Source organism: Camelina sativa, chromosome 9, assembly GCF_030686135.1.
Source record: "Camelina sativa cultivar CO46 ecotype springtype chromosome 9, ASM3068613v1".
Taxonomy (NCBI): Eukaryota; Viridiplantae; Streptophyta; class Magnoliopsida; order Brassicales; family Brassicaceae; genus Camelina; species Camelina sativa.
In genome coordinates, this window is record NC_141888.1 from 33,082,904 (window position 1) to 33,108,174 (window position 25,271).

Consider the following 25,271-nt stretch of genomic DNA (forward strand, 5'->3'; position numbering starts at 1 on the left):
TTTTTAAATTTTATTATTAATTTTAAAATTAAATATTAATAATATAGAAAACTACCATATTTTTAATCCAAATGTTAATTAATAAGATGGCTGAGTTTGATTGGTCATTTAAAATTCTACATGAATGCATTAAAAAAATTATAGAAAAATATCAGAGAAAGAGAATTATAGTAATTAAAAAACTTATAGAAAAATATCAAACTTTTTTTTTGTCAAGTTTCCTCTCTCCAAAGTTCAATATACATATATGATCAGTCGTATTAACATTTTTTGATTAAAGAATTTATGGAAAGTTTCCAAAACCTGGATAACTTAACAGAGGTTTGCTCTTCTCTTTGAACAGTCTGATTGACTGATTTGGTAGAATAGTGGTTCGTGATGGTTTCCCTGATCTGTCTATCTTGTGCCAACTTTTTCAGACTATAAAAGACTACAAAACATACTGGATGAGTATGAAAAAAATAATCCGCAAAGCAAAAATAAAATAAAGAAGGGCGACCATCGAAGAGGATAGAGTAAGAGCAACAGCTTTACTAGAACAATATCGCGAACCAGCGGAAGAGGTCCGGCGTAACATCTTGACTGCAAGAGCAAAGGTTTGTATTTAAGGTATTTTTAATAGATCTTTTGGATCTAGACCAAGAACATGATCATGCATAAGATTGGGCCTGCATATGTCGATTCTTGACATGATCGTTTTGTTTGTTTGTACAAAAAAAATACATGATCGTTTTTTAAAAAAATACACTCCCACCATCAAGACTTGCCATAACCCACCATGGTTTTGGTTTTATGTAGAAGAGACATAAAATACAGTTTGGAGAACCATTATGTATACAGAAAATGGAAAAAAATGATGATAAAACGGAAAATGGTATCCTCCTGATAGAATATTATATTCTATTCTGATTCTGTTTTGGGGGAAAAATTGCCAAACCTTTTAACTACCTCTTAATCGCAAGTTTAGACACAAGTTTGGAGTTAATTCCATTGCAGCTATTCTGAGCAGCTATCCTTTACATACTAATTGAAAAGCATTATTAAAAGTAACTTTGTCCACACGTGTTATTTACAGCATTGCCATATTGACGTGGCGACCTCCAAAACCATTCTCATATAATTATTAGACACAAATGTAGAAATATAAGTTTAATTTACTAGAGTATATAATATTAACATACTAGACACGCGTTTAAAAATATATATTGAATTTTATCAAAACTAATTAAGTTTTAAGTAATATTCTGTATACGGATTTTAGATTTTAGTTGATATATATTTTTTTTTTTTAAACATTATTTTCACACATTCTATCTAGTGTAATACAATATAAGTTTATATTACATCGTAATTAAGTTTCTAACTAGGATTTTACCCGCGGGACTAAATTATAGATTTGTGTATTTTAAATAACAATTTTTAATTTATTTATTTTTCAAATTCTCAGTTTACTAACTTTTGTTTAATTAATTTAGAATTTTTTTCTTCTTGATATGTTTTATAAAGTTTATAACCTAATTACACTAAATTTGTTATTAGATAGAACATAAAATTTTAGATTTGTTTTGTTCTCTAGAATTAAACAGAGGTATATACCTATATAGTATGTTAGTATATATATTTTATGTGTATTTATTTTTATTTTTTTAGAATATTAAGAATGTGTTATAGTATTTATAATATTTTGTAGTTCATATACTAAATACTTTATAAGTTAATTTTCAAAACTATGATTATAAATCTATAGTATATATGAGATAAACTAATAGTTTTAGTGTTGGTTCCATAGTCCAAATCCGTCATGCTAAGCGGGTGAGACAACATGTTCAAAGATTTTTAATCTGCAAAAACTCATAATACGAAACCCGTGAAAGTAAAAAATAGTTTTAAATACGTAATAAAAATAAAAATAAATATGTGAGCAAGCCATATCTTTCATATTTTATTATTATTCCTTGAATAAGATATCAAATTGAATGGTAAATATGTTTGTTACCTTTTAAAATCATACAGTTGGTTTTTTTGAATAATTGTTTAAATTCAGAATTTATGTAGAACAATTACACTGAAATTAATTGCATTTGCTCCTATAACAGTTAACCAAATTTATGTAAAACACTTAATATTAATTAAATTAATTATTAACTGAATTGTGTATGGAGAAAATATATTTTTTTGTATAATTGGAAACTTAATATTAATTAAATTAATTATAAACTTAATACTTAATGTTAAAAGAAGTGGTTCCGATTGTTTTGAAAATTTATTTATGATGAGAAATCTTGTTTTCAAAAATTAATTAGTTTATAATTAATTAATCTTGTTTTCAAAACTTAATATTAATTAAATTAATTAGTTTCTACAAACAATCTGAATTGTGTATGGAGAAAATGTTATTTTGTAAAATTGGAAACTTAATATTAATTTAATTAATTATAAACTTAATACTTAATGATGTTAAAGGGAGTGGTTCCCATTGTTGTAGAAATTTATTTAGGATGGAAAATCTTGTTTTTAAAAATAGAAACTTAATATTAATTAACTAAATGAAAAAAAAAAAATTTAATACCAATGGCATTTCTTGTAAATAAATACCAACTTCAGGATTTATTTTCTAAATGTCTATAAAAATGTATATATAGATTCTATATACTCAATTTCATGAGTTTTTTTTTATTCGTTTAGTACATGACATTTTGTTTGTTTGCACAAAAAGAAAAAGAAAAATACATTATCGTTTTATCACGTAGTTTATCATCATTTTAAATTGATACAAATATTTAATCACTAATTACTATAACCGTGGCAAGTGTTAGCATTATTAATACTAACTGAAGCAAATTTTACATTATTTTTTTGTAAATGATAGTACATAAGAACATTAATTGTAAATACAATAATCGATGTAAATATATACTAGTATTTTTGCAGCAGTTTTTGCTCAAAAATACTTTTTGGAAAGTTTTTGCATTTAATGCATTGACTTTAATATTAGTTACCAAAAATTTCAAATTAATTATAAGTTATATTTTTAAAAATAAGGAATTTTTTCTACCTCATTTAAACATATATATTTATGATTCTTTTTCATTTTTATTTGAATTTATATTTAAATTATCTTGAATTATTCTATAATACATTTAGTTAATAAAAATTATGATTTTTTCTGCGTATGATGTAATACAAATTTTTAAAAACAGACATATATTACTCAATTTACGGATATAATATCCCACATCACCTAAAAAATTTGGGCAATGGTTTAGAGTCATACTATAAAAGAGACCAAAATGATTCATAATACAAAAATTTTGATTTATCATGCATTCAAACTAAAAAAAAATTTATTTGGTTTATTCCGATTCTTTATTAAAGATTTTTAAAAAGTTAAATATTATAAATATTTATAATTTATAAAAAGTAGAATTATTATAAATATTTATATTTTTTAGAACGTTAAACTTTATAAAATGTTAAAAATATTAATAATATTTAAACGTTCATGAAGTTTCAAATTTATAAAGTTTAAATATTATAAATATTTCAACTTTTTAAAAAGTTAAAAGACCTTTAAAATATTAATAATATATTTAAACTTTTACGAAACTTCAAATATGATAAATACTCAACCGTTTTAAAAATTCTAAGTATTATAAATATTTAAACTTTATAAGAAGCGCCAATCTTATAAAATGTAAATGGTTACAATCTTAATAATTAACATAGCAACTCAAGCTAATATTTATAATACAAGACAATAAATATAAAAAAATTAAGATGATATAGTGCAAGTTAAAATATCTCGGGATAAAGTTATATAGCGGAACAGGTTTGTCGATATTTACATAAATTTAAAATATCATTAATTTGGTGTTACATGGGTAAAACATCATTTCATTATTTTGTTAACACTATCTGTATCAGAGAATAGACATATCAAATTAAATTAATTAAATAAATATTATGTTAAAAAGAAATTATATTGCGGTATTATATGGTTTAAACTTTAAATCATAAAATTAAAAATTATTATATAATTATAACATATTTAACCAACAAATAAAATTTATAATTTAAATATATTAATTATAAATAATTTGCACCGCGGTGTACCGCAGGTCCTAATCTAGTACTTACTACAACCGATGCAAATTGTTTCTATTATTATTACACATCATTTAGATAAGTGATGTAAAATTCACTTATAAGTTATAAATTATGTAAAATTTACAAAATATGCAATGTCAAAACCACATTCATTTTTGTAGTGATCCAACCCTTGTTTCCGCCTTTTGTCTAATAGCATTTTTCCGCTTAGGCCTGGGCAAAATACCCGGATCCGAATATCCAATCCGAACCCGATCCAAAAAACCCGATCCGAATCCGTATCCGAAATTGTAAAATACCCGAACGGGTTATAAATCTTTAAATCCGAAAACCCGAATCCGAACCCGATCCGAATCGAAATCCGAATGGGTATCCGAATATACCAACATTATTAATATATAGTAGTAATATATTAGTAATATTTATAATTTTAATAATATAAGTGTTCAAAATATTCAGATTTTTAGATATTTTCAACAGTCTTAAGTATTTAAACTGTTTATTAGTAAATTTGGGTAGAAAATACTCTAAATTTTTAGATATACTGCGTATTATTGAATAATTTAGACTAACTTAGATACTAAAATTTTGAGTTTTGTGAACTTCGGGTAATCCGAATCCGAACCCGAAATGCCCGAACCGAACCCGATCCGAACCCGATCCGAACCCAAAATCTAAAAATACTCAAACGGGTCCTATACCTCTAAACCCGAAAACCCGAAATAGCCGAACCAAACCCGAACGGGTACCCGAATGCCCAAGCCTAGTTCCGCTTGTTGAGAAAACCGCCAAAATCAATTCCAATTATTTGGAAAATACTTTTTCATATCACAAAGTCTGATCCGAATTAGAATGAGACTGTGTCAAGTGTGTAAACACTCAAGACCCTTAAAAAATACTAGATTCCCAGTCTTTTTCATTTGATACACCAACTCTTGTTTGCTTCTCTTACTCTCTGATCGTGTTGCAAAACAGCAAAAGACTATCCATTAGCTAATTTTTTAGTAATGTGAAGATGATGGGGAAGCTGTTTCTCTTCGGTTTAGTAATGTTGCGAAGCTCATGAATGGTACACGAAATTGTTCAGAAGCTTTGCTTACATCTACTACTCTCGAGGTCACTCTGAAATTGCATTACAGTTTATAAATTGACAAATAAAGCAGAATCTGTGGTTTAAAGCAACATGCTGACTTAAAGATTGGCAAATTAAAGGAAGACGTATTGAGTCAAAGATATCTATAACAAGAAGAATCAGTTTGATAATGTTACCTTTTTGGTTCTGAATCTTCTTGATTCTTCAAACCCATAGCATATCAGCCATCTGCACAAAAATAGAGAATTAAAAGAAACTTCCGTAATATATTTGTCTAAGTCTGAATTATAAGAACCAGCCTTAATGAAAACAAAATCTGAGATTATATTGGAAAATGTTCTTTTCATACCTTATACTTAGCTTCAAGCTTTTCATGCAAACCTGCAAAACGAAACATAAACCTGAGATTCTTGTCACACTGTTGGTTAAAAAACAAGAAACAAATAAAACACAATATACATGCTTCTGGACTCCATTTAGCTCAGTAAAATCAAGGGTTTTGCTTTGAATTCTGGTGCCTTGTCGCCGAGTACCGCTTCAGTAGTAACAAAAAAAAACAAGGATCATTGAACAAAAAAAAAAAACAAGGATCATTGGTTGAGGGAGATATATAAACTTGAAACAGAACAAAATAAAGAAAAGCAGAGGACTTTGACATGACTTACAGTGAAGAGGGTTTTACCATCATTTGGGTCAACAATTCAGCGTCATCCCTAATAATATCTCCAACTCCATCATCTAGAGAAGCACAATGCACATGCATGAAAAAAAGAACTCTCAGTCTCACATATGGATGGGGAACTGAAACGAATGTATTGAGTGATTGTGAGTAATGAATCTGACTTGCCTGACTTGACGATTGAGCTTCATCTCTCTACCAAAAGATTGAAGTAGTTCCTTACAAGTCACAACACCAGGATCACACTTGTCATGTCAGAATTGGAACTTTCTTGTTTCAATTTTCTCAAAACATATCAAAAAGGCCATCGTTTGGGGATTAATGGGCCTTTATTTGTTGTTTCTTTTATACTAATATGTTAAGTTCTTTTCATTAGTATAGATTGGATTTGATCTAGTAGTAAACAAAAATATTTCAGAGAAAGAAAATCATAGTAATATATATATATATATATATATATATATATATTTTTTGTCAAGTTTCCTCAGTCCAAATTTCAATATACAATCAGTCGTATTAACATTTTTGAATTAAAGAATTTATCGAAAATTTACATTCTTTTTTGTCCTTTTTTGGTCCGATAAAGAAAGAGTTGTGTGATTTGTAATGAAAATAAACCAAAGCTTGCTTGGTTGGCCCTTTTGGTCGTTTCTTCCGCTCGATTAAAAGTTGCTTTTCGTATCTGGTAAGGGGTTCTCGAACTTAAAGGAATTGATAATACCCTCACTTGTATTCTCTGTAGAAAGTTTCTCATTAGATTAGCTTCTTCTTCACCCTTCACTACTTTGTGGGTTTTAGGTTAGAGGAATCCGCTGTTGATATTTTTCTCCAGCTACTCTACTGGGTTAAAGTTTTGAATTTTCTGTGTTGGCAGAGGAGATCAGAGTGAGTTTCTTCATCGCCGGGTACTATGCAGTTGATGAACTGGATCGCCGAGAAGAAGATGCTGAAGAAGATTAAATTTTGTCAAAAAAGAATAGATGGGTTAAACAATGTGTGTGATTAGATTCTTCTTCACTGTGTCTTCTTCTTACTTGAGCGACAATTGTGTTTTTTTTTTTGGTTTATGCGGCGAAGAGATTTGATTGTGCTTTCTCATTGTTTGTTCATCTCAGGGGCTTGCCAGCGTTGCACATTATGAGCAATATTACCTGGAAGAGGCGGCTACAGAGCTTGAGAATGCTCGCAAATACGAGGATTATCTCGATTTCAAATCGAGTACGACCAAATCTTTTCTTCTTTACTTTTAACTGTTATTATGACCATATATATATATGTTTGTTTGGTTTTTTTTTAACTCTACTAATGTTCTTCTTGTAACTCCATCAGCACATTTGGAATGGAAGAAGATTGCTGAAGAGAGTGCAAAAATCTTCACGGACATGCGGCCGCCTGCTCTTAAACGAGTGAGGCTTTCTTGTTCTGTTAATTTCCCCTAGGCATTTTTAATTATCTTTACAGTGACAGTGATGTGGGCTGCTGCTAACCCAACTAATGTTGACTTTTACAGTTGCTTTCTTTAGAAAGTCTCAAGAAAAGAGAGATTGAAGCATTGCAGCATCGACGAGATGTCACAACCCAAAAGACGAGGCATTGTTGTCTCTTCTTTTAGGGAGTAGGGACAATTCATTTGTTTCAGTAATAAGCTAAGTTTGCTTGCATCATCTTGATTTATATAGGCTATATATATAGCGAGAAGAAGCCTCCTCCTGTAAGCAGAGATCAAGAAGCTCCATTAATTGTTTGCTAGAGTATTCTGAAACGATTCAGGTTGTGTTATGCAAAAAGGCTTTGTAAAAAAAAATGTATGTACACGTAGAAAAGCAGTTGGTCATGAGAAGTGTCTGTCTATAGTGGTTCCTGCTTGGTAGTCCTTCCTTCAAAGCAAAGTAGTCAGAGAGGCTTGATAGAACTTAGATGCAGAAAGAGTTCATGTCTTTTACAATTTTTCAATCTACGACGATACTTGCTCCTCAACATTTTTCTGGTTTACCCATCTTCAAGGCAAGTATAACAAGTATCAATTAAAATAGTGAATTTATATAAAAGGTGTGGTTGTGATGTAAAAGTTTACAATTTTAATGTTGGGTTATTCAAGCTTTTTTTTTTTTTATATGGGGTTTTAAATCTTTACATTGGACGACATAAGTTATTGATAAATTAATTATTATTGTGGTAATTCATAGTTTATATATGTTTCGTTTACATAACTAATTTTACATACAATCATAATGAAGCTATATAATATAATAAAGGAAAAGTATTAAGAATATTCAAAAAAATCAGAAATCAAAAACATAATAAAACCAGTGTATGTACACGTAGAAAAGCAGTTGGTCATGAGAAGTGTCAATTAAGGCAAGTATCAATTAAAATAGTGAATTTAAAAGGTGTGGTTGTGATTTTAAAAGTTTACAATTTTAATGGTGTGTCTTTTTTTTTATATGGGGTTTTTAATCTTTTTACATTAGACGACATATATATATATAAGTTTATTGATAAAATTAATTTTTATTGTGGTAATTAATTCGGAGTTTATACAATAGTGTTTCGTTTACATAACAAAATTTACAACCATAATGTAAAGGTCCGGCGAACCAGCGGAAGAGGTCCGGCGTAACATCTTGACTGCAAGAGCAGAGGTTTGTATTTTAGATATTTTTAATAGATTTTTTGGGTCTAGTTTACTAATTTGTTCCCTTTTTTCCATAAGCTTTCCTTAATCCGTTTAAAGAACACCAAACGTCTGCTCAAAGAGTTGAAGAACTCTGACTCAGCCAAGAGTACTTACTACAGTTGCTACTGGTGCTGCTGGTAAGAATTCTTGAATTCAAGGTTTGCTTTTCTTTGTTTCTGTGATTTATGTCGATTCTTGACATAGATCGTTTTGTTTGTTTGTACAAAAAAAATACATCATCGTTTTTTTAAAAAATACACTCCCACCATCAAGATTTGCCATAACCCACTATCTATACTATTAATTGGGGAGTACACTTAGGCATAAAAAAAAGACAAAAACATAACATATATTTATATTGCCAAACAGATCCATTTACCTACATAATTTTTTTTAAAAAAAATCCTAAACTAATGGTAACAGTTTTTAAAGAAATAAATGATTAAATCTTTTCATAATTGGTTAAACGATGGATACTTAGATTTCAAATCTGATTTTGGATCTGGTAATAACCCATAAATAATTAATTTCGAAAATATTAAGTTTTCTAAATTAAATATTAAACATTTATAGTTTTCTAAATCCAGTTAGTCGTGTGTTAAATTTGATTCAAATTATTCCAGTATTTTAAGAAGCTATATTAACTACAAAAATAATACATCCTATATTTTATGAAATTATATTCAGTATAAATAATAAGTTCAAATATTTTAGGAAACTATATTAATGATTAAGTATAAGAGATCTCAACCTTTAACAAATATTCTAATAATTAAAATTAGAGATTTATACAATTTTTTAAAAACACGATTACAAATTAAAACATGACATTAAATCTCTTTTAAAATGATAACTTAAATTGATGCGAGATGCTAATTAGTTGAAATCAATTAAATATTTCGTAAAATATGAAAAATAATTTTTAAATATATATAACTATACAAAAACGAAAACACAATAATTATATTAAAACATTTATCATCAATTTTGTTATCTTTCTAATATACAAAATGAAAAGATTAATGAGAATAAAAAATATCAAAGATGTTCTGAGGCTTTCTCATATCTTTATCAATTTAAATTAGACAAAGTTATATTTAAATTAAATTAGACAAAGTTAAATTAGACAAAGTTATACTTTCTGCCAAAATTTATGTATAATAGGTCTTCTCACTATTTTTAATAAAATACAAACAATTAAAAAAAAACCCTGCACGAAAGTGCGGGTTGATCCATAGGTTTAGTTTATAGAAATTAACCCCAAATAATTTGAGTTTTACTAATACATAATTAATTAAAAATACTAATGTATAGGGAAGATCGAGTAAGAGACAGAAACGAATAATTTTTTTGAAAAACATTATATAAACTATTTTATAGAAAAAAAGAACAAGAATATATATATATATATATATATATATATATATATATATATATATATATATATATATATATCAAGATGGGATTATAAAATTTGGATAGTTAAATTAAATTTCAAGTGAATCCAAAATTTATGGTGAAGCGATTATTATTCAAACATTTAGAAATTTGATGAAAGAAAACTAATATAAGTTTATGTTATAAATGTTGTACCAAATAATTATATTTACAAATAAAATGTATGTAGATGTGAATCATTTACCTACTTCTTTATTTGTTAGACTAAAATATACAATCTCAAATTGATAAAATCTTATTAGAATTATGGTTATAAGATAGAACAAAACACATGACATACTGTATATGAGACATTATCGTTTTATCACGTAGTTTATCATCATCTTAAAATAATACAAATATTTAATCACTAATTACTATAACCGTGGTAAGTGTTAGCAACTGAACCAAATTTTACATTATTTTTTTGTAAATGATAGTACATAATAACATTAATTCTAAATACAATAATCGATGTAAATACTTACTACAACCGATCCAAATTGTTTCTATTATCTATACTATTAATTGGGGAGTACACTTAGGAGTAAAAAAAAAAAATAAAACAAGTATTCCATTACATGCCCCTACGAAATAAAGTGAGAAAGAACAAAGAAAAAAAAAAGAAAAGGGCAAAGCGGTAAACTTAATTAGTCAAAACACGCGGACCCTTTACCGACCCGGGATAAACATAATCGGATCCTGATTAATAGTGTTTGCTTCGCCAATCATATCCTCCTGTAGCCAATCAGTTGCCTGCAAAATTATTAAAAAAAAAAAGAAGAATTTAAACAATATGTTAGTTAAGAAATGTACGATTAAATTAATATTCCTATAAAAACGTAAAAATTGTAATCCCCATTAATTAGCACATACTATAACAGCTATAAAGATATGCAATCAACAAAATACTAACCATATTTGAAATCTTATCAATATTAGTCATTAAATATAAATTTTGAATATTAAAAAGAAATTTCCAAATCCGTATCTTAAAAAATATGATTAAATGTACTAACTATATTTTGAACTGTTTATTAAGTTTTAAATTTCAAATTTTAAAGAATATTATTTACTTACCAAATGTGTAGACAAGATTAATTACTATCACCTCAATCATAGACATTTACAATTCAAAATCATCGCAAATAAAGGAACGTTCACAATATTTTTGTTAAGATTTTATTTTGAAAATATATGGTATTTATTATATTGAGGAAACCGAGTAACATTCCCTATAAAGATAAAGATTTTATCTCACAGAATTTAGCATATTCTACAATCGACTCACTAAGCCTATAAATATATAATTAGATGCATGACTTAACATCCATACTATTAAAATCATTCTAAAATCTGTACAATTCTTCCATCGTAATGGCTGCAAGTGCTTACAAAATATTGACAGATAAAAGGTAAATGAAGTAACCATTCTACTTTTTAGTAACCATTCTACTTTTTTTGTTTATCATTTTCACTGTACTAATTTCAGGTTAGGTGGAAAACCTCAATATTACCAGAAGTGTCGATGGAAAAATATCTCTCTTTTATTTAGAGACTAATCATGTCAAGGTGATCCCTAACTCTTAATATTTCAACAATTCCTCTAAGCTTATTTAGAAATAACCTTTTTTGTTGTTTCTTCTTAATGATGTTTCTGATCTTCATTCACAGAGATCAGACTAGCAAATCCATGCAAAAAAACTAGAGAATCTGGAAGCAAAAGGGAGTTCATCATGAATCAGTCAAAAGTTATAATTAGTTAATGATAAGGAACTATAAATAGGAGACAAGTCTAGGTTCATAAAAATAAGAAAAAATGAATAATAATGAGAAGGCAGAATATATAAGTCCAATTTCATTTTTGATGTCTCAAAAATCATTACAAATTTTAAGTAAAGTAAAGAAAAAAATGAAATGTCAATTCAAAACTAAAATAATTCCAAATGGCTCTTACCAATTTTAATTTTAGACTAAAATAATTCCAAATGGTTTTTATCTCAAAATATATAACTAAATTAAATATGTTTACATATATAAGTTTAAATTTAATTGCCCGATTTAATAGTAACAAATTTATTTTTTATAAATTTGAATTTTAAATTAGTTGTTTGTAATTGGATAGTTTCGTTTAAATGCATTAAATAGTTTGAGTGATTTTAGAGATTAAATATGTTTGTAGTGAGTATTATTATTTTACCCCTGCTGGATAGGATCCAAATCCTTTCAAACCGGATAGCAGATCCGCGTATTTTTATTTAACCCGACTACAAACGAACCGGGTCACTTTAGGATACGTGGGTTTTTTAGTTTTTTTTTTTTAACCAAACTACCATTTTTTCTGTTTTTTGTTTGTTCTAACTTGAATGACATTACATTTAATAATAGATAACTTTATGACTATATAATGAAAAATATTTCTCTTTTAATAGTATAAATATATTTAGCTAATTTGAGACTCTACATACACTTTTCTATATCTTTTAATATAATCAAATTAAATTTTTTTACATATATAAAATTTTGATTTAATCTATACTAATCGTGATTAATTACTTAAATTTTGTTTAGGAAATATTGCAAAATCTAAACTAAATAATTATTTGTTTTTATCTAATTGTATTAAATTGATTTGTTATTTTCGTAAATATCTCACAATATAAAACCAAATCAAATATGTTTACATATATATATGGAACCAAACTTTAAATAGCTTTCAAAGATATTGAGTAATTATCGGTTCTATTTATATGGCTGTAGAATTAAATTGTGATTTTTTTATATATCAAAAAAATTGATTAAATTCATTCAGATATTATAATTAAAAATCTGAATATCCAACCCGAAACCCGACCCAAAAACTGGATTTGGTTTGGGTACGGATCATCGTATGATTTGCACATACATATGTATATTAATGTGTATATACATACATACATATATACTCCGCACGTTCGTTCATCCATATATTAATGTGTTTCAATTGATAGTTTATATACTCAACGTATGATTTTTATAATTTGATTACAAATTTAGTTTATTGAACTGAATCAGATCAAATTGGTGGAACCAATTTTTTTGTAGGAGACAACTCTCTCTGTTTGTCGTTTCATCTTTTTTCTTTGTTTTTGTCTTTTTATTTTCTAAACAAATAATTATTGAGGAAGATTGAGTGATAATGGGTCATATGTTTACAAAAACACGACACATCTACACTATTAATTTGGACTTCAATATTTATGGCCCATTATTTTATTTTTTGCATTTATATATATTGAATTACATCATATTGTATTTAATATCATTAAAATTAAACATATAAAAGTTATATAAAAGTTTATAAATACTGAAAAATATATATATCCCCACATTCGTGCGGGTCCGTCGCTAGTTATTATTATTATACATCATGATTTAGATAAGTGAGGTAAAATTCACTTATAAATAATGTAAAATTTACAAAATATGCGATGTCAAAACCACATTTATTTTTGTAGTGATCCAACGCTTGTTTCCGCCGCCTTTTGTCTAATAGCCTTGTTCCGCTTGTTGAGAAAACGGCCAAAATCAACTCCAATTATTTGGCAAATGCTTTTTCATATCCCAAAGTCTGATCCGACCAGAGTCTCTCCCAAAGTCCCAAAGTAAGATTCCGACTTAACCAGATTCTCTACTTTGCGTCAAGAGGGAAACTCATACGGATACCGAAGCTCTCTCCTCAATGGTCATCTACCAACATCACGTGCAAATATCTGAGTGAGGTGAGGGGACTGATTCGACGAAGCCGTTTTGGATAAGTAATGTGCTGAGTAGTGGTGTCTTGGATCATCTTCATATTGATATAATTGCTAAAGGTATACAAGTGTTTAAGCAAATGGAACCTTTCCTGGAGAAATTCCCATGTCTTAAGCTGCTCAAAGTCTCTGCTTGCCTGGGAAAAAGATGAAAAAGCAAGGCTGCAACTTGGCACGGATCTGCTAATGCTTCCCAGAGCTCACAAGCTCCAGATAGAGTTCTTTTCCTGATAAACTAACTAATGCATCAAGTGGAACTTTTTGTCCCTCTCTTGTTGCTTAAGTTTGTTCAAACCTGAAAATCTGTTTAAGCACTCTATGTCTACATTTAACTGTCGTCATCAGGCTTGTTTCTATTTGCGTTTTCAACATGAATTTGCATTGTTGTGTTTTTTTTTCTTTCTTGATGTCTTAACTGATCTTCAATCGATTTTCTATGCATAAAATTGAGATCATTATAGCATATATAAATAACCGATTATGGTTGATGACATAACATCATTATATGTTCGTTGACAAAAGGAAATATCACTACAAATTCATCAAAACATTTTGAATCACTAACAGCGGCATATGGATTATAAAAAAATCAAAATGCCAGACAAAGAAAATTAGATGATATTAGGCTTATCTTCAAAGCTGAACTGGGAGAGATCAAAATAGTATCCTCCTCATGCGTGTGAGAGCCTCTAAAGATGGTGAATGATTCGTGTCATCGTCAATAAGCTGCCGAAACAGATGAAGGTCAAGATCCAACTCCTGGAAACCGGTCTGCCACCTCGGCTCATATCTGTTATCGAAGTGTCATCCGCTACTCGACCATTGTTCACTCCTCCCTTACTGCACACCATCATGAGAATAATGTTGAGTTACATAACAATGAGATTAATTATAGAGAGATGTGAATCATCAGTGAACAAAGGTAACACAGAGACTTCATCCATTTCATGTATTTGAACATATCTAAGAACCAAATCCAATTCTCCAAGGACATGATGAAACAAACTTCAATTCAAATCACCAAATTGCTCGAAGATAGTTTGAAATTGATTACCTCGAAGGGTATTTGCAAGTTCCCTGACCTGAAAACACACACACACACGCACACACATGTATCAAATCTGAATCTAAAACTCGAATTTTAAAAACAAGAGATCATCATTATATAATCCTGATTCCACTACCCTAACAAGAAGAAAGGCTTTTTTTAACTTACTGGGATTGAGTGAAGTAAGAGCAGCGTTATTGTTGAAATTGCAAGCCTCATCAGCCTCTCCGTTCTTCAGATAATAATTATTGAAAACGAACGACGCCATTTTCTGAACATCCGTCGGGTCGTTACAAGGTCCACCTTGCTGAATCGGACCACAATCAGCACCGCCTTGACCACAAGCCCACTCAATCGCCGTCTGTAGCGATGAATCTTCCGCGTTGTTCTTCGCTACGCACCATAACTCCACTTGCAACACTTGACCTCCGATCTGTGCAGTCGCAACCACCATCAACATCGCCGCCGTCGCAGCGACCAGAGAGAGACGAGAGAGAGTCATAACGAGTAAAAGGAAGAAGGTTTTGGGGGTTTCTTTTTTCTCCGTAACCGCTGATTTGAGCTGTGAGAGCACTTAGAAAGTTACCGTTAAAGGTATCGGAGAAGATGAAAGAGAGAGAGAGAGAGAGATCTAACAGTGTGACGAATCTGAAGAGTCAAAGAGACAATTATTGTGTTTAGTTGAGTTGGGCCTTTAATTCGGCCCATGAAAGGAGGTAAAAGTGAGACATTAATACCGGCGAATGGAAATTAAGTGCTCGGATTGATGACGTGTCGTTTTGTGATTGGTTGATTAAGTTGAGAAAGGTTTTTATTTTTTTGTTATGTCATCGTTGCGACCGTCGTGTAATTGACTGACTCTCAAGTTTAAGCATTTCCGAGGAAAGAATTAGCTTTCTCTATGGCTTCTTCTTCGTCAGATCCAGATGTAGAAGCAGCTCTTTCTGGGAACCCTAGTTTAATTGAGAAACCGAGTTTAGTAGTAGGTGAGCAAGGAAGTGTTTCGTTGGAGAATGCGAATCCCGTCGCCGACAAAGCCCTAAATCTAGAAGAAACGGAGAAGAGTTTGAAGGATCCGGAGGAGTCAGAAGCCAAGGATCAGCAATTAGAAGCGTCGATTGAAGAAAGCAGGAACGAAGAAGACGATATGGACGCGCCGCTAGCGGTTGGCTCTTATAATAACCGCCGCGGAGGTGGGCCGCCGAAGCGGAAGAAAGTGAATCAGAAGAAAAGGAAACAGCAGGAGAGGGCGAAGGATAAGTTTGAGGTACTTTTGAAAACTTTGAAGCCGATTGCTTTCGTGCCATGTAAAACCCTAGATTTTGCTCGGCACGAGAAGCTGTTGAAGTTGTTAGGTCTGTGGGATTTTGTGCATTTGGAGTTTGATCAAAACATACGTCAAGATCTAGTGGCGAACCTTGTTGCGTATTATAATTCAGAGGGTAGGTGTAGCTATGTGAATGGGTTAAGGATTAATGTCAGCCGTCCTGATTTGGCTCGTGCGTTGAAATTGCCTAAGAAGAAAGAGTTTGATATCACGGAGGAGGAGAGACAACTTCTGGAAAGTGATGAATCAGTTAGGTTTGTTGATGAGCTTCTTTCAACTTGGGTTCTACTGCAGAGAGATGATATGTGGATTATGCCTGTAGAGGTTGTTGAATTGACTAGGGATATTAAGCAAAAGCATTTGGAAAAGATAGATTGGTCTAAATTGCTCTGGTTCATGGTTGAGAAAGAACTGAAAGCTGAGCCTTTACTCGGTGATTGTTTTTTTGCTTCTCATCTCCAGCTGTTGATCAAAACACAGAAAGAAGATTTACTAAGGGAAACACCTGAGGTGGATGAGGATGTTGACGATGATGATGATGTAAAGGAGGTTGATTTTTTGGTGAAATCGCCGAAAGAAGATTGTTTGGAGGTTAAGGAGGAAAATGTTAGTGCTGCAGGTTCAGGAAAGGATGATGGTGTCACCGACTCGAAAGAAGACAAGTATGTGGACGAACATATGATTGAATTGAATCTTGGGCAAGATACTGTGTCAGAAATGGTGTCTGAGGAGGAGAGAGGTCCTGTTGAAGGACAGCCAATGGATGTTGAGGAGAATAAGAAAGATGTGGATGAAAGGTGGGCATGGAATGATGACACTCATGCTGGTTCTCATTTCCTTCGCCGGTGCAATCTTAGTAGTGCTAGGGAGGAAGACGAAGAGGATCATATCGAAGGATCCATGGAAATGGGTGAAGATGAACCAATTGAAGATGTTGGCGAAGACGAAGCTGAGGAAGATAAAGAAAAGCATGATGGGGGTTTTCCTTTTTTTCCAAATGGTGTTTCCCTTCATGGAGTGGGCCAAGAGAACCTCATGTTGGGAGATGCATCTCCATTAGGTTATAACTCCGGGTTACAAATGCATGGCAATTCGATTGGTGGTGATTTCCTTGGTTCTAGGGTTGACATGCATATGGCTATGGGTTCAGGTAGTTCTTCTCTGTTTGGGAATGGTAATAACAGGAGGGAGGTTGAACACGAGAACGATATTACTTATCACTCTCATAACCCCGGCAATAAGAGGTTGAGGACCGAAGAACCCTCTTGGGATGATAAACCACCCTCAGGTGAGGTGATGTTTGATCAGATGGCATATTGGATGGAAAAAGCTAGGTTGTCATTTGCTGAGAAAGAGAGAGAGCGTGAACAATCTGTTATGCACCAGCAGTATCTGATGAATGAACTTCAAACCAAGGCAGCAATGATTCAGGAATTGGAAAGAACCAAGTTTGAGGAGCAACAGAGGAAAGATATGATGATCTACAAGCTTGAGAGTGAGCTTCGTATGATGACAAGTGTAGTAGAGGGTTATCGAAAGGCTTTGAAAGTAACAAAAAAGGCATCAAGAGAGCACAGAAAACATTGCCCTTTGCGCGATGATAAACCGGTCTACAAGGATGTTAAAGGTTCCGGAGGTTTGGTGTTGAGCACTACTGAAATTGAAAAGCTGAGACTGAAGCAAGAAGAGGAAGACAGGATAGCACGAGCTCTAGCAAAGAGACAGATTGAGGAGTTTGAAGGTCGCTGGATTAAAACATTTGAAGAACTCAGGGAAACAGTAGAATCGCAAAACGAGAAACTCATCGAGATTGAAAATGAAGCGAAGATTTTGAGAGAAACTGTTTCAGAAAGCAAGAATCATGAGACATCTGAAGTGGGTGCTGCTACAGAAGAAACAGTTTCGGATTGCAAGAATCATGAGACATCTGAAGTGGCTGCTGCTACTGAAGAAACTTAAGATACTCTCAAGGTACGTTACTCCTTTACCAAAACTTCCAGCATAACTTTGCCCTTTTTTGTTGAAATGGTTACTAGAACGTTATATCCTCTCCCTATAGTCGTTATAGAGGAATCTTGAATTTACTCTTTTCATTTATAGGTGATGTCTATGTATATTAGATGAGCACACAAAAAAGTAAAACGGAATTAGTAGATGAGCATATATGCATAAGATTCTAAATATCTCAAAATGTTCTCATTGTTTATCTCAGAGTGATCCCTGATTAATATCCATCCACCTACTTGGTTATCTTATTCTTTCTCCACCATGGCTTATTGAATATAAAACTTTTTAGTTACTATATAGCTGACTTTTGTCTCAATATTGTAGGTTTATGCAAATCGGTGAAGCTTTTGAAGAAGCTCTTTTGAACAAACATCAATTTACCATCCTCATATTGTATGATAGACAATGATGATCGAATCTAATCTCTTCTTTTATCTTCTCTTAGGAAATGTAAACCAAACGTTTGTGATCAATGCCAAGTCTTAATTAGCAGTAAACATTCAAATCATCTTTTGAGTTTCGTTAACATACTGTGATGAACTACTTGGAGACTTCCTAGTGTTTCGGTGTGTGTGTCCAGTCCGTAGTACATAATCGAGGTCAAATTGATTTAGTGCAGACTTTTGACGAATGGGCTGGTTTGGTCTGATATACTGTAATTTGGTATTGGTTCTGTACATATCAAGCTCTAAATTGTTGTGTTCTAGTTTGTTCTCCCAAAAAGAAAAATATTGGCAGAAGGAGTTTTTCATTTATCTATATAGACTAGTGGAAAGGTGTATGTAAGGCTCAATGAGAGGATCGAATTGGTATTGGCACTGACATGAGTTAAAAACACTGAAACTGACAATATCTCGCTTTCGTACATTTCCCGATAGGACCAGCACAAGACCACTAACCTCTTGTCTTTTTTTCTTTTCTTTCTTAAGCTTATCCTCTTCATTTTTCTACTTCAAAAAAATATATAATTATCCTCTTACATTAACCTTGCTACTTTGTAGCTTTCTTCTGTAACTTTATTCTATCCTCTATTTTAACTTTGACCGTCTCATTCAACTTTCAAAACAAATTAAAAATATATAATTTTGTTTTGATTAAACATTATTTCAAAAAAAAATGTAAAGTAGAGAAAACAAAGCCAATCATGTAGCAAGACCGTAGTGGTCCAGCCAAAGGAACATAGCACGTGAACTTACAGCTTAGCTTTCAGATGTCTCCACGTTCTTCCTTTTTTCCCCTTTTTTCACCCCACATTTTCAGATTTTGACCCACTTTGACCCTAATTTCTCATAAAGTGTTTTGATTCAAAACATAAACTCATTAATCCTTTTTTGTTTATGGTCTGTATTTCCGCAGCTTATAATAATATTTGTGACGTGTTTCTGTTAACTGTTATTTAGTAGATACCATCTAGATTCTATATGACATCATCTACATGTCCGGTCCCTACGTAAGGAAATGGCCACATTGGCTAGTAAAACATCTTACATTTTCACTTTTGCTTTTCAAACGGAAATTTAAAAAAAAAAACTGGTTGAATATATTATTAAATCATCATAATTAATTGGTATTTCCATTTTCCATAACAACGAAACAATTTCGTTGGAGTTTTTAAGGAATGAGAAATCGCTTTCAGTCACTTCAAATATAAATCTTGAAACTATGTGTAAACATTTCATGGTTCCAAAACGATGTTCTTTTTGTCAATCGAAACTAAGTATTAATTAATTGTTATATTTTTATGGATGCCACACTTAAAAATTTGAACCATGTAAAAAGTGAGAATCTTTAACTATTCGATTTCTCTAAATTTGACAATTAAAAAATTATAGAAAAACAAATATTCGGTGAAAACATCAATTAGTACACAATGCTTACACTCCAACCAAAAAAATTGAATAAACAACAAATCAGCTAAATTCTTTTTACATATCTTTCCCACTTTCCCCCCTCCCACTCCATAAGAAAAAAAAAAAAATCAGATACACCAAAAGCAAATTCATCACAACTTAAAAAAAATGTGATAAGATTAAATAAATAAAAAGTCTTCTTCTTTGATAAATTAGTTTCTTGACACAAAGAGGTTTTATAGTCAAGAATCTTTTCGCCTTGAAGAGATAAAGATCTTAAATGAGAGAACAGCTTTAGACATTGAGGAGTTGCTCTTTCTCAACGGACGGTTTGATATCGGCCGGAGATTGATCGGAAACATTATTCTCCATCTTCTTGATGCTTTGCTGATGATATACTTGTCGAAGTCTCTCTATTTCTCTCTTCAAAGCTTCTTGATGAGCTGTAAAATATTAAAAATTACAACAACTACTGTCAATATAGGCCTAATTAACATGCAATGAGTAGTCACAGTGTCACATGTTTCATTTTAATATACATACTTATGTCGTCATATGAGCACACATGGACAGTTGTTCTAGCTTCTTAATCAGACAAAATTCTACTGATCTTTTGATTCATGATCACAATTACTAGACCCAAATTATGAAAATTATTACTAGAGATGTCCATAAACCTTTTAAAAAGAATAGAATATCTACCAAAACAATATATAATTCATGAAATTTTGTGAGTATGAAGCATGCATTGCCGCAAGTACTTCCTTGTATAGTTATATATTCCTAAAGAATAATTTATGGGAAATTTGAAGTAAAGGAAATTACCGTCTTTGAAAATCTTATCTTGGGCTAAAGCTGCAATACGTTGTTTGATAGCGCTATTGTCGACGTTGAGAAGCAATCGCTGGTGATCCAAAAACGCAACTCTTGGCGATAACACTGACACTTCAGTCTTCAATTTTCCACAAATTTAAATGATTTGTTGATCAGTATTTTTTATTCTAATTTTGATTACTAAACACATTAACAAACATATATTATCTAATAGTGTGTAAAATTACCTGCAATGAAGTAACGCTTCGTTCAAGCTCTGATATGTATTGCAGTTTTCTCACCCTTGATCTCTGTGCTGATTGCCTATTTGCTAAAATTCTGTAGAAAAATTCAGCAAAAAAAACACAAAATTTAGATTTTATCGATGTGACACACTTTTTTTAACTATTTTTATAAAAAACGGTATATCGAATTTTATCAGATTATTAATTATAACTGTACGTGCATGCATGACCATCCTTGGGGTTTTTTGGAAATAGTAAATAAGAAGATTAAATTACCTTTTTACCCTTTTAGGATCGTGAATCCGATTACCAGAGCTTCCACCGGAGTTTTGATTCGCCGACGGACCATCCTGTGGCTCCGTCTTGCACTGGCTTTGGACCTCGTCTGATTCGTTGTAATTGTTGCCGGCGGCGTTGTTTTGGTTGGTTATGTTATTGTCCATGTGATGATCATGATCGGACGGTGGTGCTTCTTTGTTGTCATCGTCGCTAAGGCTATTGTGGTCTGACGGCGTAGAGGTGTTGGAGGAGGAACGTGTAGCACCCACATTGCCGTTGAGGCTGTTGTTGGTGTGATGGTGATGGTTGTGGTTGTTGTGTACGTCGTCGTTGAACATGGACATGAATTGCTCGTCGTCGAACCTGTCGAAGTGGTGGTTTCCGACGCCGGAGGAAGGTGGTTCTAGGAAAGCGATGGAGTCGCTGATTGAACGACGGTGTGTCCCACGGCGAGTCGCTGAGAAGTCGAGAAACTCATCCATCCACGAAGGGTTTTGTTGCTGTGGTCCGGCCGTTGCTGCGGCTGCTGCGGTTGCGGCGATGGAAGGTAGTTTCTGGGAGGAGAAGTCAGGCCAATTTGGCGTCGTCATGGTTGGGATTTTTGGAGGGAGTTGTGCCATTAATGAGAGATTTAATGGCACACCAAAATATGTTTTATAAATCAAGAATTGAAGAAAGAAAGAAAGAAAGAAACGAAACGAAAGGATCAAGAAGAATTTAGAAACAGAGGAAGAACCATAAGAGAGAGAGAGAAGGGATGAGAAACAAACCAGAGTAACTAAAATGGCTATGTATAACAAAGAGTAGTTATACAACAAAACAGAAGTAAGAGATATAGAGAGAGGGATGCATGAGATAAGATAAATTTTATAATATAAGGCAAAAAAAAAGCAGCTAAATAAATTATAGAAATGGATTCGATCTCAAAGGGTTATATCTCAGAGTGGGTCACATGGGGGTAGAGAGAGATCGGACAGCTATGAAACAGCTGTTTCGGAAGAAGAAAAAAAAAAAGAGAGAAGAAAAGCTTTAAGATGAGCAAAATGGAGAATCAGGCAGCACGTGCTCTTAGTGAACCCCTCCTCCCCCCTTGATTTGTTTTCGCTAAATTATTTGGTTAGAGACTTTTCTTTTTCTCTATATTAAAACAATGTATGTATGTATGTATGATGTTATTATATTAATCTTTTGGAAACATTCTTATGTTTCTCTCTTCCACATGCCCCCGCTCTTCTCTCCTCCTTTCTCCGCCGTTTGATCATCTCATCCGCCTTGTTTTCTGGCCGTCCGACGAGATGACATTTGGCATAATGCTACCGGAAATATCATATGAATTTAATATGAATACTATGTGTATACCACTAACCGATTGAAGAGTACACTTGTAAGTTTAGTTTCTGACATTTTAAGATTGAACATACATACATACATATATATATATATATATCAATGTTATCATTTGAGTCATTATATAGTAAACACGTAAGCTTTCTCTTATCACTTAGTTTAACTCGCAATTACACCTAAATGCTTTATAAGGTTATATAACACAGTGTGTATGGACATTAATGAGTTGAATGCATAAGAGTGGCCACTTTATCAAATGACAAAGAAGAATAGTCCAATGCAATTAATACACTTCTCTTTCTGTCCTTCACATGTACAATTTAGTTTATATATAGAAGCTTGTGTATATATAAACAAACCCTATAAACAATCAAAGAATTAACTCCCTCTATACTAAAATAACAATCGAATAACAAGGAAACCAATCATCAGTTGTAAGTTGTAACATATATATAGAAATTTATGACAGTGCAATGCTAATTTAGGGGAGAAAAGCATTATAAAATATAAGAGAGAAGAATGAATTTAGTGGGAGGCTGAGAGTAGTGGAAGAGTGGAGAGATAGAGAGAAATGAGCTGTTGAAAGAAAAGGAGAAGTGAAGAAGGAACCATGTTCATGTGTCAGAACATGTGCTTTGTTTTTATTTTGTATAATATTTTGTGACTTGTGAGACCTCTCCCTCTCTATTTTTTTGCTTTGTCCCCAAACCAAAGCCCCATGTAGGCCAATCCATTTGATTATTTGTTTATAAAACAGAAGATCATTTATTGGATCGAAATTTTGTATATAGATGATGAAAAAGGAAACTAAAAAATACAAACTTTTATAAAATAGATGCCTAATGAGAACCAAAAAAAAAATGTAAATAAGAACTTGTTTCGGTTAAAATTAGATTGCTACAATAGTATGTATGTATTAAATTATAAGTTGTTAAAACAAAATTATATGCATCTAGCTAGAAGAAAAAATAAAGGTTATGAAATTATTTCCTAGTTCTAAGTTTTTCAATGGTTCGTCGTTCAAACAGTCTATTGTTTCACTATTCATATGATACATACAATTCAATCTAAATGTTTTTAATACACTTTTTACTCCAAACAATCCAAACATCAATGGTGGTCCTCTAACATAGTACTCTAAGAATATTCTCTTTAATTTCTACATAAGACCAAACTACAAAATTTCTACAACAAGCCCGGCAAAAATATTTTTTAAAAGCTACGGGAAAATGGAATTCGACGATAATTAGTAGAATTTTGAAATAACAGTTTAACCAAAGTATTGGACGTAGAATGATGGCACCTTTTGCCAACGAAAAACTGTTTTAAAAAAACTCAATTAGTGGAAATTATAGCATATACGGCATTGGCGAATCATATGATTAGTTTAAGGGATATAAGTTAAGTGCATTATCAAATAATTTTTAGTTAAAGAGGTGAAAATTAAAAACAAATATAAAAAGATAAGTGTGGCTAAACCATATCGAAACTTGTTTTCTTTTTGAGTTTATACCCGAATTCAAGTTTCTCTTTGAGAGGAAACTTTGTATCAAAAGATAAATATAACCGGAGTTTCTAGCTTTGGTGGTAAAGAACCCTCAGCTGAAGTACCTGCCATCATGAATTCTATACGGGCTGCAGCGTCTAGGAGCTGACACGTGGAGTGCCATTTGGTCGTCCACGTGACTAGTTCAAGCGAACCGATTTATTTCAGGAAGTATTGAAATACTTGGGTTATCAAAAAAAAAAGAAAAAAAAAAAGATAAATACCATGTTGGTCTGAAGTACTATATTTGGTCTGAAGTTACCATGTTTGGCAAGAAATTAATTTTACATATTAAAAAAAAACAAGAGAATTTTCCGGTATACAAAAAAAAAAAGAAGAAGTAATAATTAAGTACACAATAAGTAATATTCTAGTAGGCGTAGTAATGTTTGATTTCACCAAAAAGAAAAAAAAGTGGTAATAATGTTTGCAATTAGTCATTATATAAAACTTGAAAGTGGTTGCCTATGAATACAAACATGTTCATGCAAGTGTGCTTCCATGTGCTTCTCCTCACATTCTTAATCCACCCAATTCTGCTTCACATGTGCATATATATATGCACATATCTTATATAAGCATACTGTGGTCCGCAAGGTTTTGTATAATATTGTTTTTTTTTTTTTGAAAAAGATATATTATTATTGTGAATCGTAGACAACATTGCAAAATTTATAAGAAAATACATTACGTCAAAAATGAGATAATTGAGAAAAAATATAAGCTAAAAGAGATTAAAAGTGAGTTATATTTACATTTATGCAGACCGATCTAATCTAAATCCATTGAAAAACAAACAACAGCTCGAATGTATGGATAAAAAAGATGGGTTTATTTCCAAGTATTATGGAGAAATGAATTGCACAAATTTCAAAAATGCATTTTACTACTAGCTTAGTAATATGTTGATGACCAGCAAAATGATTGAGCATTGAGAATCGCAATATCTGACAAGACCAATCAAATGTGACAGATTATTCGATACACTAGTAATTAATGTAGGCTTAAGGCTTTCATGTCAT

At 31.5% G+C, this 25,271-nt stretch overlaps 4 protein-coding genes across 6 annotated transcripts; 2 read left to right on the top strand and 2 right to left on the bottom strand.

Moving 5' to 3' along the window:
• The first annotated feature begins 6,411 nt into the window (after window positions 1-6,411).
• LOC104712498 (uncharacterized) lies at window positions 6,412-7,875 on the top strand. 3 transcript variants are annotated; one of them, XM_010429413.2, is made up of 5 exons: window positions 6,412-6,564; window positions 6,754-6,873; window positions 6,995-7,097; window positions 7,209-7,285; window positions 7,390-7,875. In XM_010429413.2, exons 2-5 carry the CDS (start codon window positions 6,790-6,792, stop codon window positions 7,489-7,491), a joined length of 366 nt encoding a protein of 121 aa, XP_010427715.1. In that variant the 5' UTR covers window positions 6,412-6,564; window positions 6,754-6,789; the 3' UTR covers window positions 7,492-7,875. The 3 variants fall into 3 exon arrangements, with proteins under 3 accessions (XP_010427715.1, XP_087323712.1, XP_019085781.1); XM_087467586.1 differs by lacking the exon at window positions 6,412-6,564 and adding an exon at window positions 6,569-6,677; XM_019230236.2 differs by lacking the exon at window positions 6,412-6,564 and having other exon boundaries at window positions 6,654-6,873.
• A 6,342-nt stretch (window positions 7,876-14,217) lies between these two features.
• LOC104712499 (PLASMODESMATA CALLOSE-BINDING PROTEIN 5) lies at window positions 14,218-15,337 on the bottom strand. The gene is made up of 3 exons (XM_010429415.3): window positions 15,004-15,337; window positions 14,842-14,869; window positions 14,218-14,627 (listed from the first exon to the last, which is right to left on the bottom strand). The coding sequence occupies exons 1-3, from the start codon at window positions 15,335-15,337 to the stop codon at window positions 14,477-14,479; spliced, it is 513 nt and encodes a 170-aa protein (XP_010427717.1). The 3' UTR covers window positions 14,218-14,476.
• On the top strand, window positions 15,072-18,666 carry LOC104712500 (uncharacterized). Its single transcript, XM_010429416.3, has 2 exons — window positions 15,072-18,133; window positions 18,494-18,666. Exon 1 carries the CDS (start codon window positions 15,737-15,739, stop codon window positions 18,119-18,121), a length of 2,385 nt encoding a protein of 794 aa, XP_010427718.1. The 5' UTR covers window positions 15,072-15,736; the 3' UTR covers window positions 18,122-18,133; window positions 18,494-18,666.
• A 1,329-nt stretch (window positions 18,667-19,995) lies between these two features.
• On the bottom strand, window positions 19,996-22,758 carry LOC104712501 (basic leucine zipper 61). The gene is made up of 4 exons (XM_010429417.3): window positions 21,354-22,758; window positions 21,081-21,171; window positions 20,845-20,971; window positions 19,996-20,462 (listed from the first exon to the last, which is right to left on the bottom strand). The coding sequence occupies exons 1-4, from the start codon at window positions 21,974-21,976 to the stop codon at window positions 20,314-20,316; spliced, it is 990 nt and encodes a 329-aa protein (XP_010427719.1). The 5' UTR covers window positions 21,977-22,758; the 3' UTR covers window positions 19,996-20,313.
• Window positions 22,759-25,271: the final 2,513 nt, after the last annotated feature.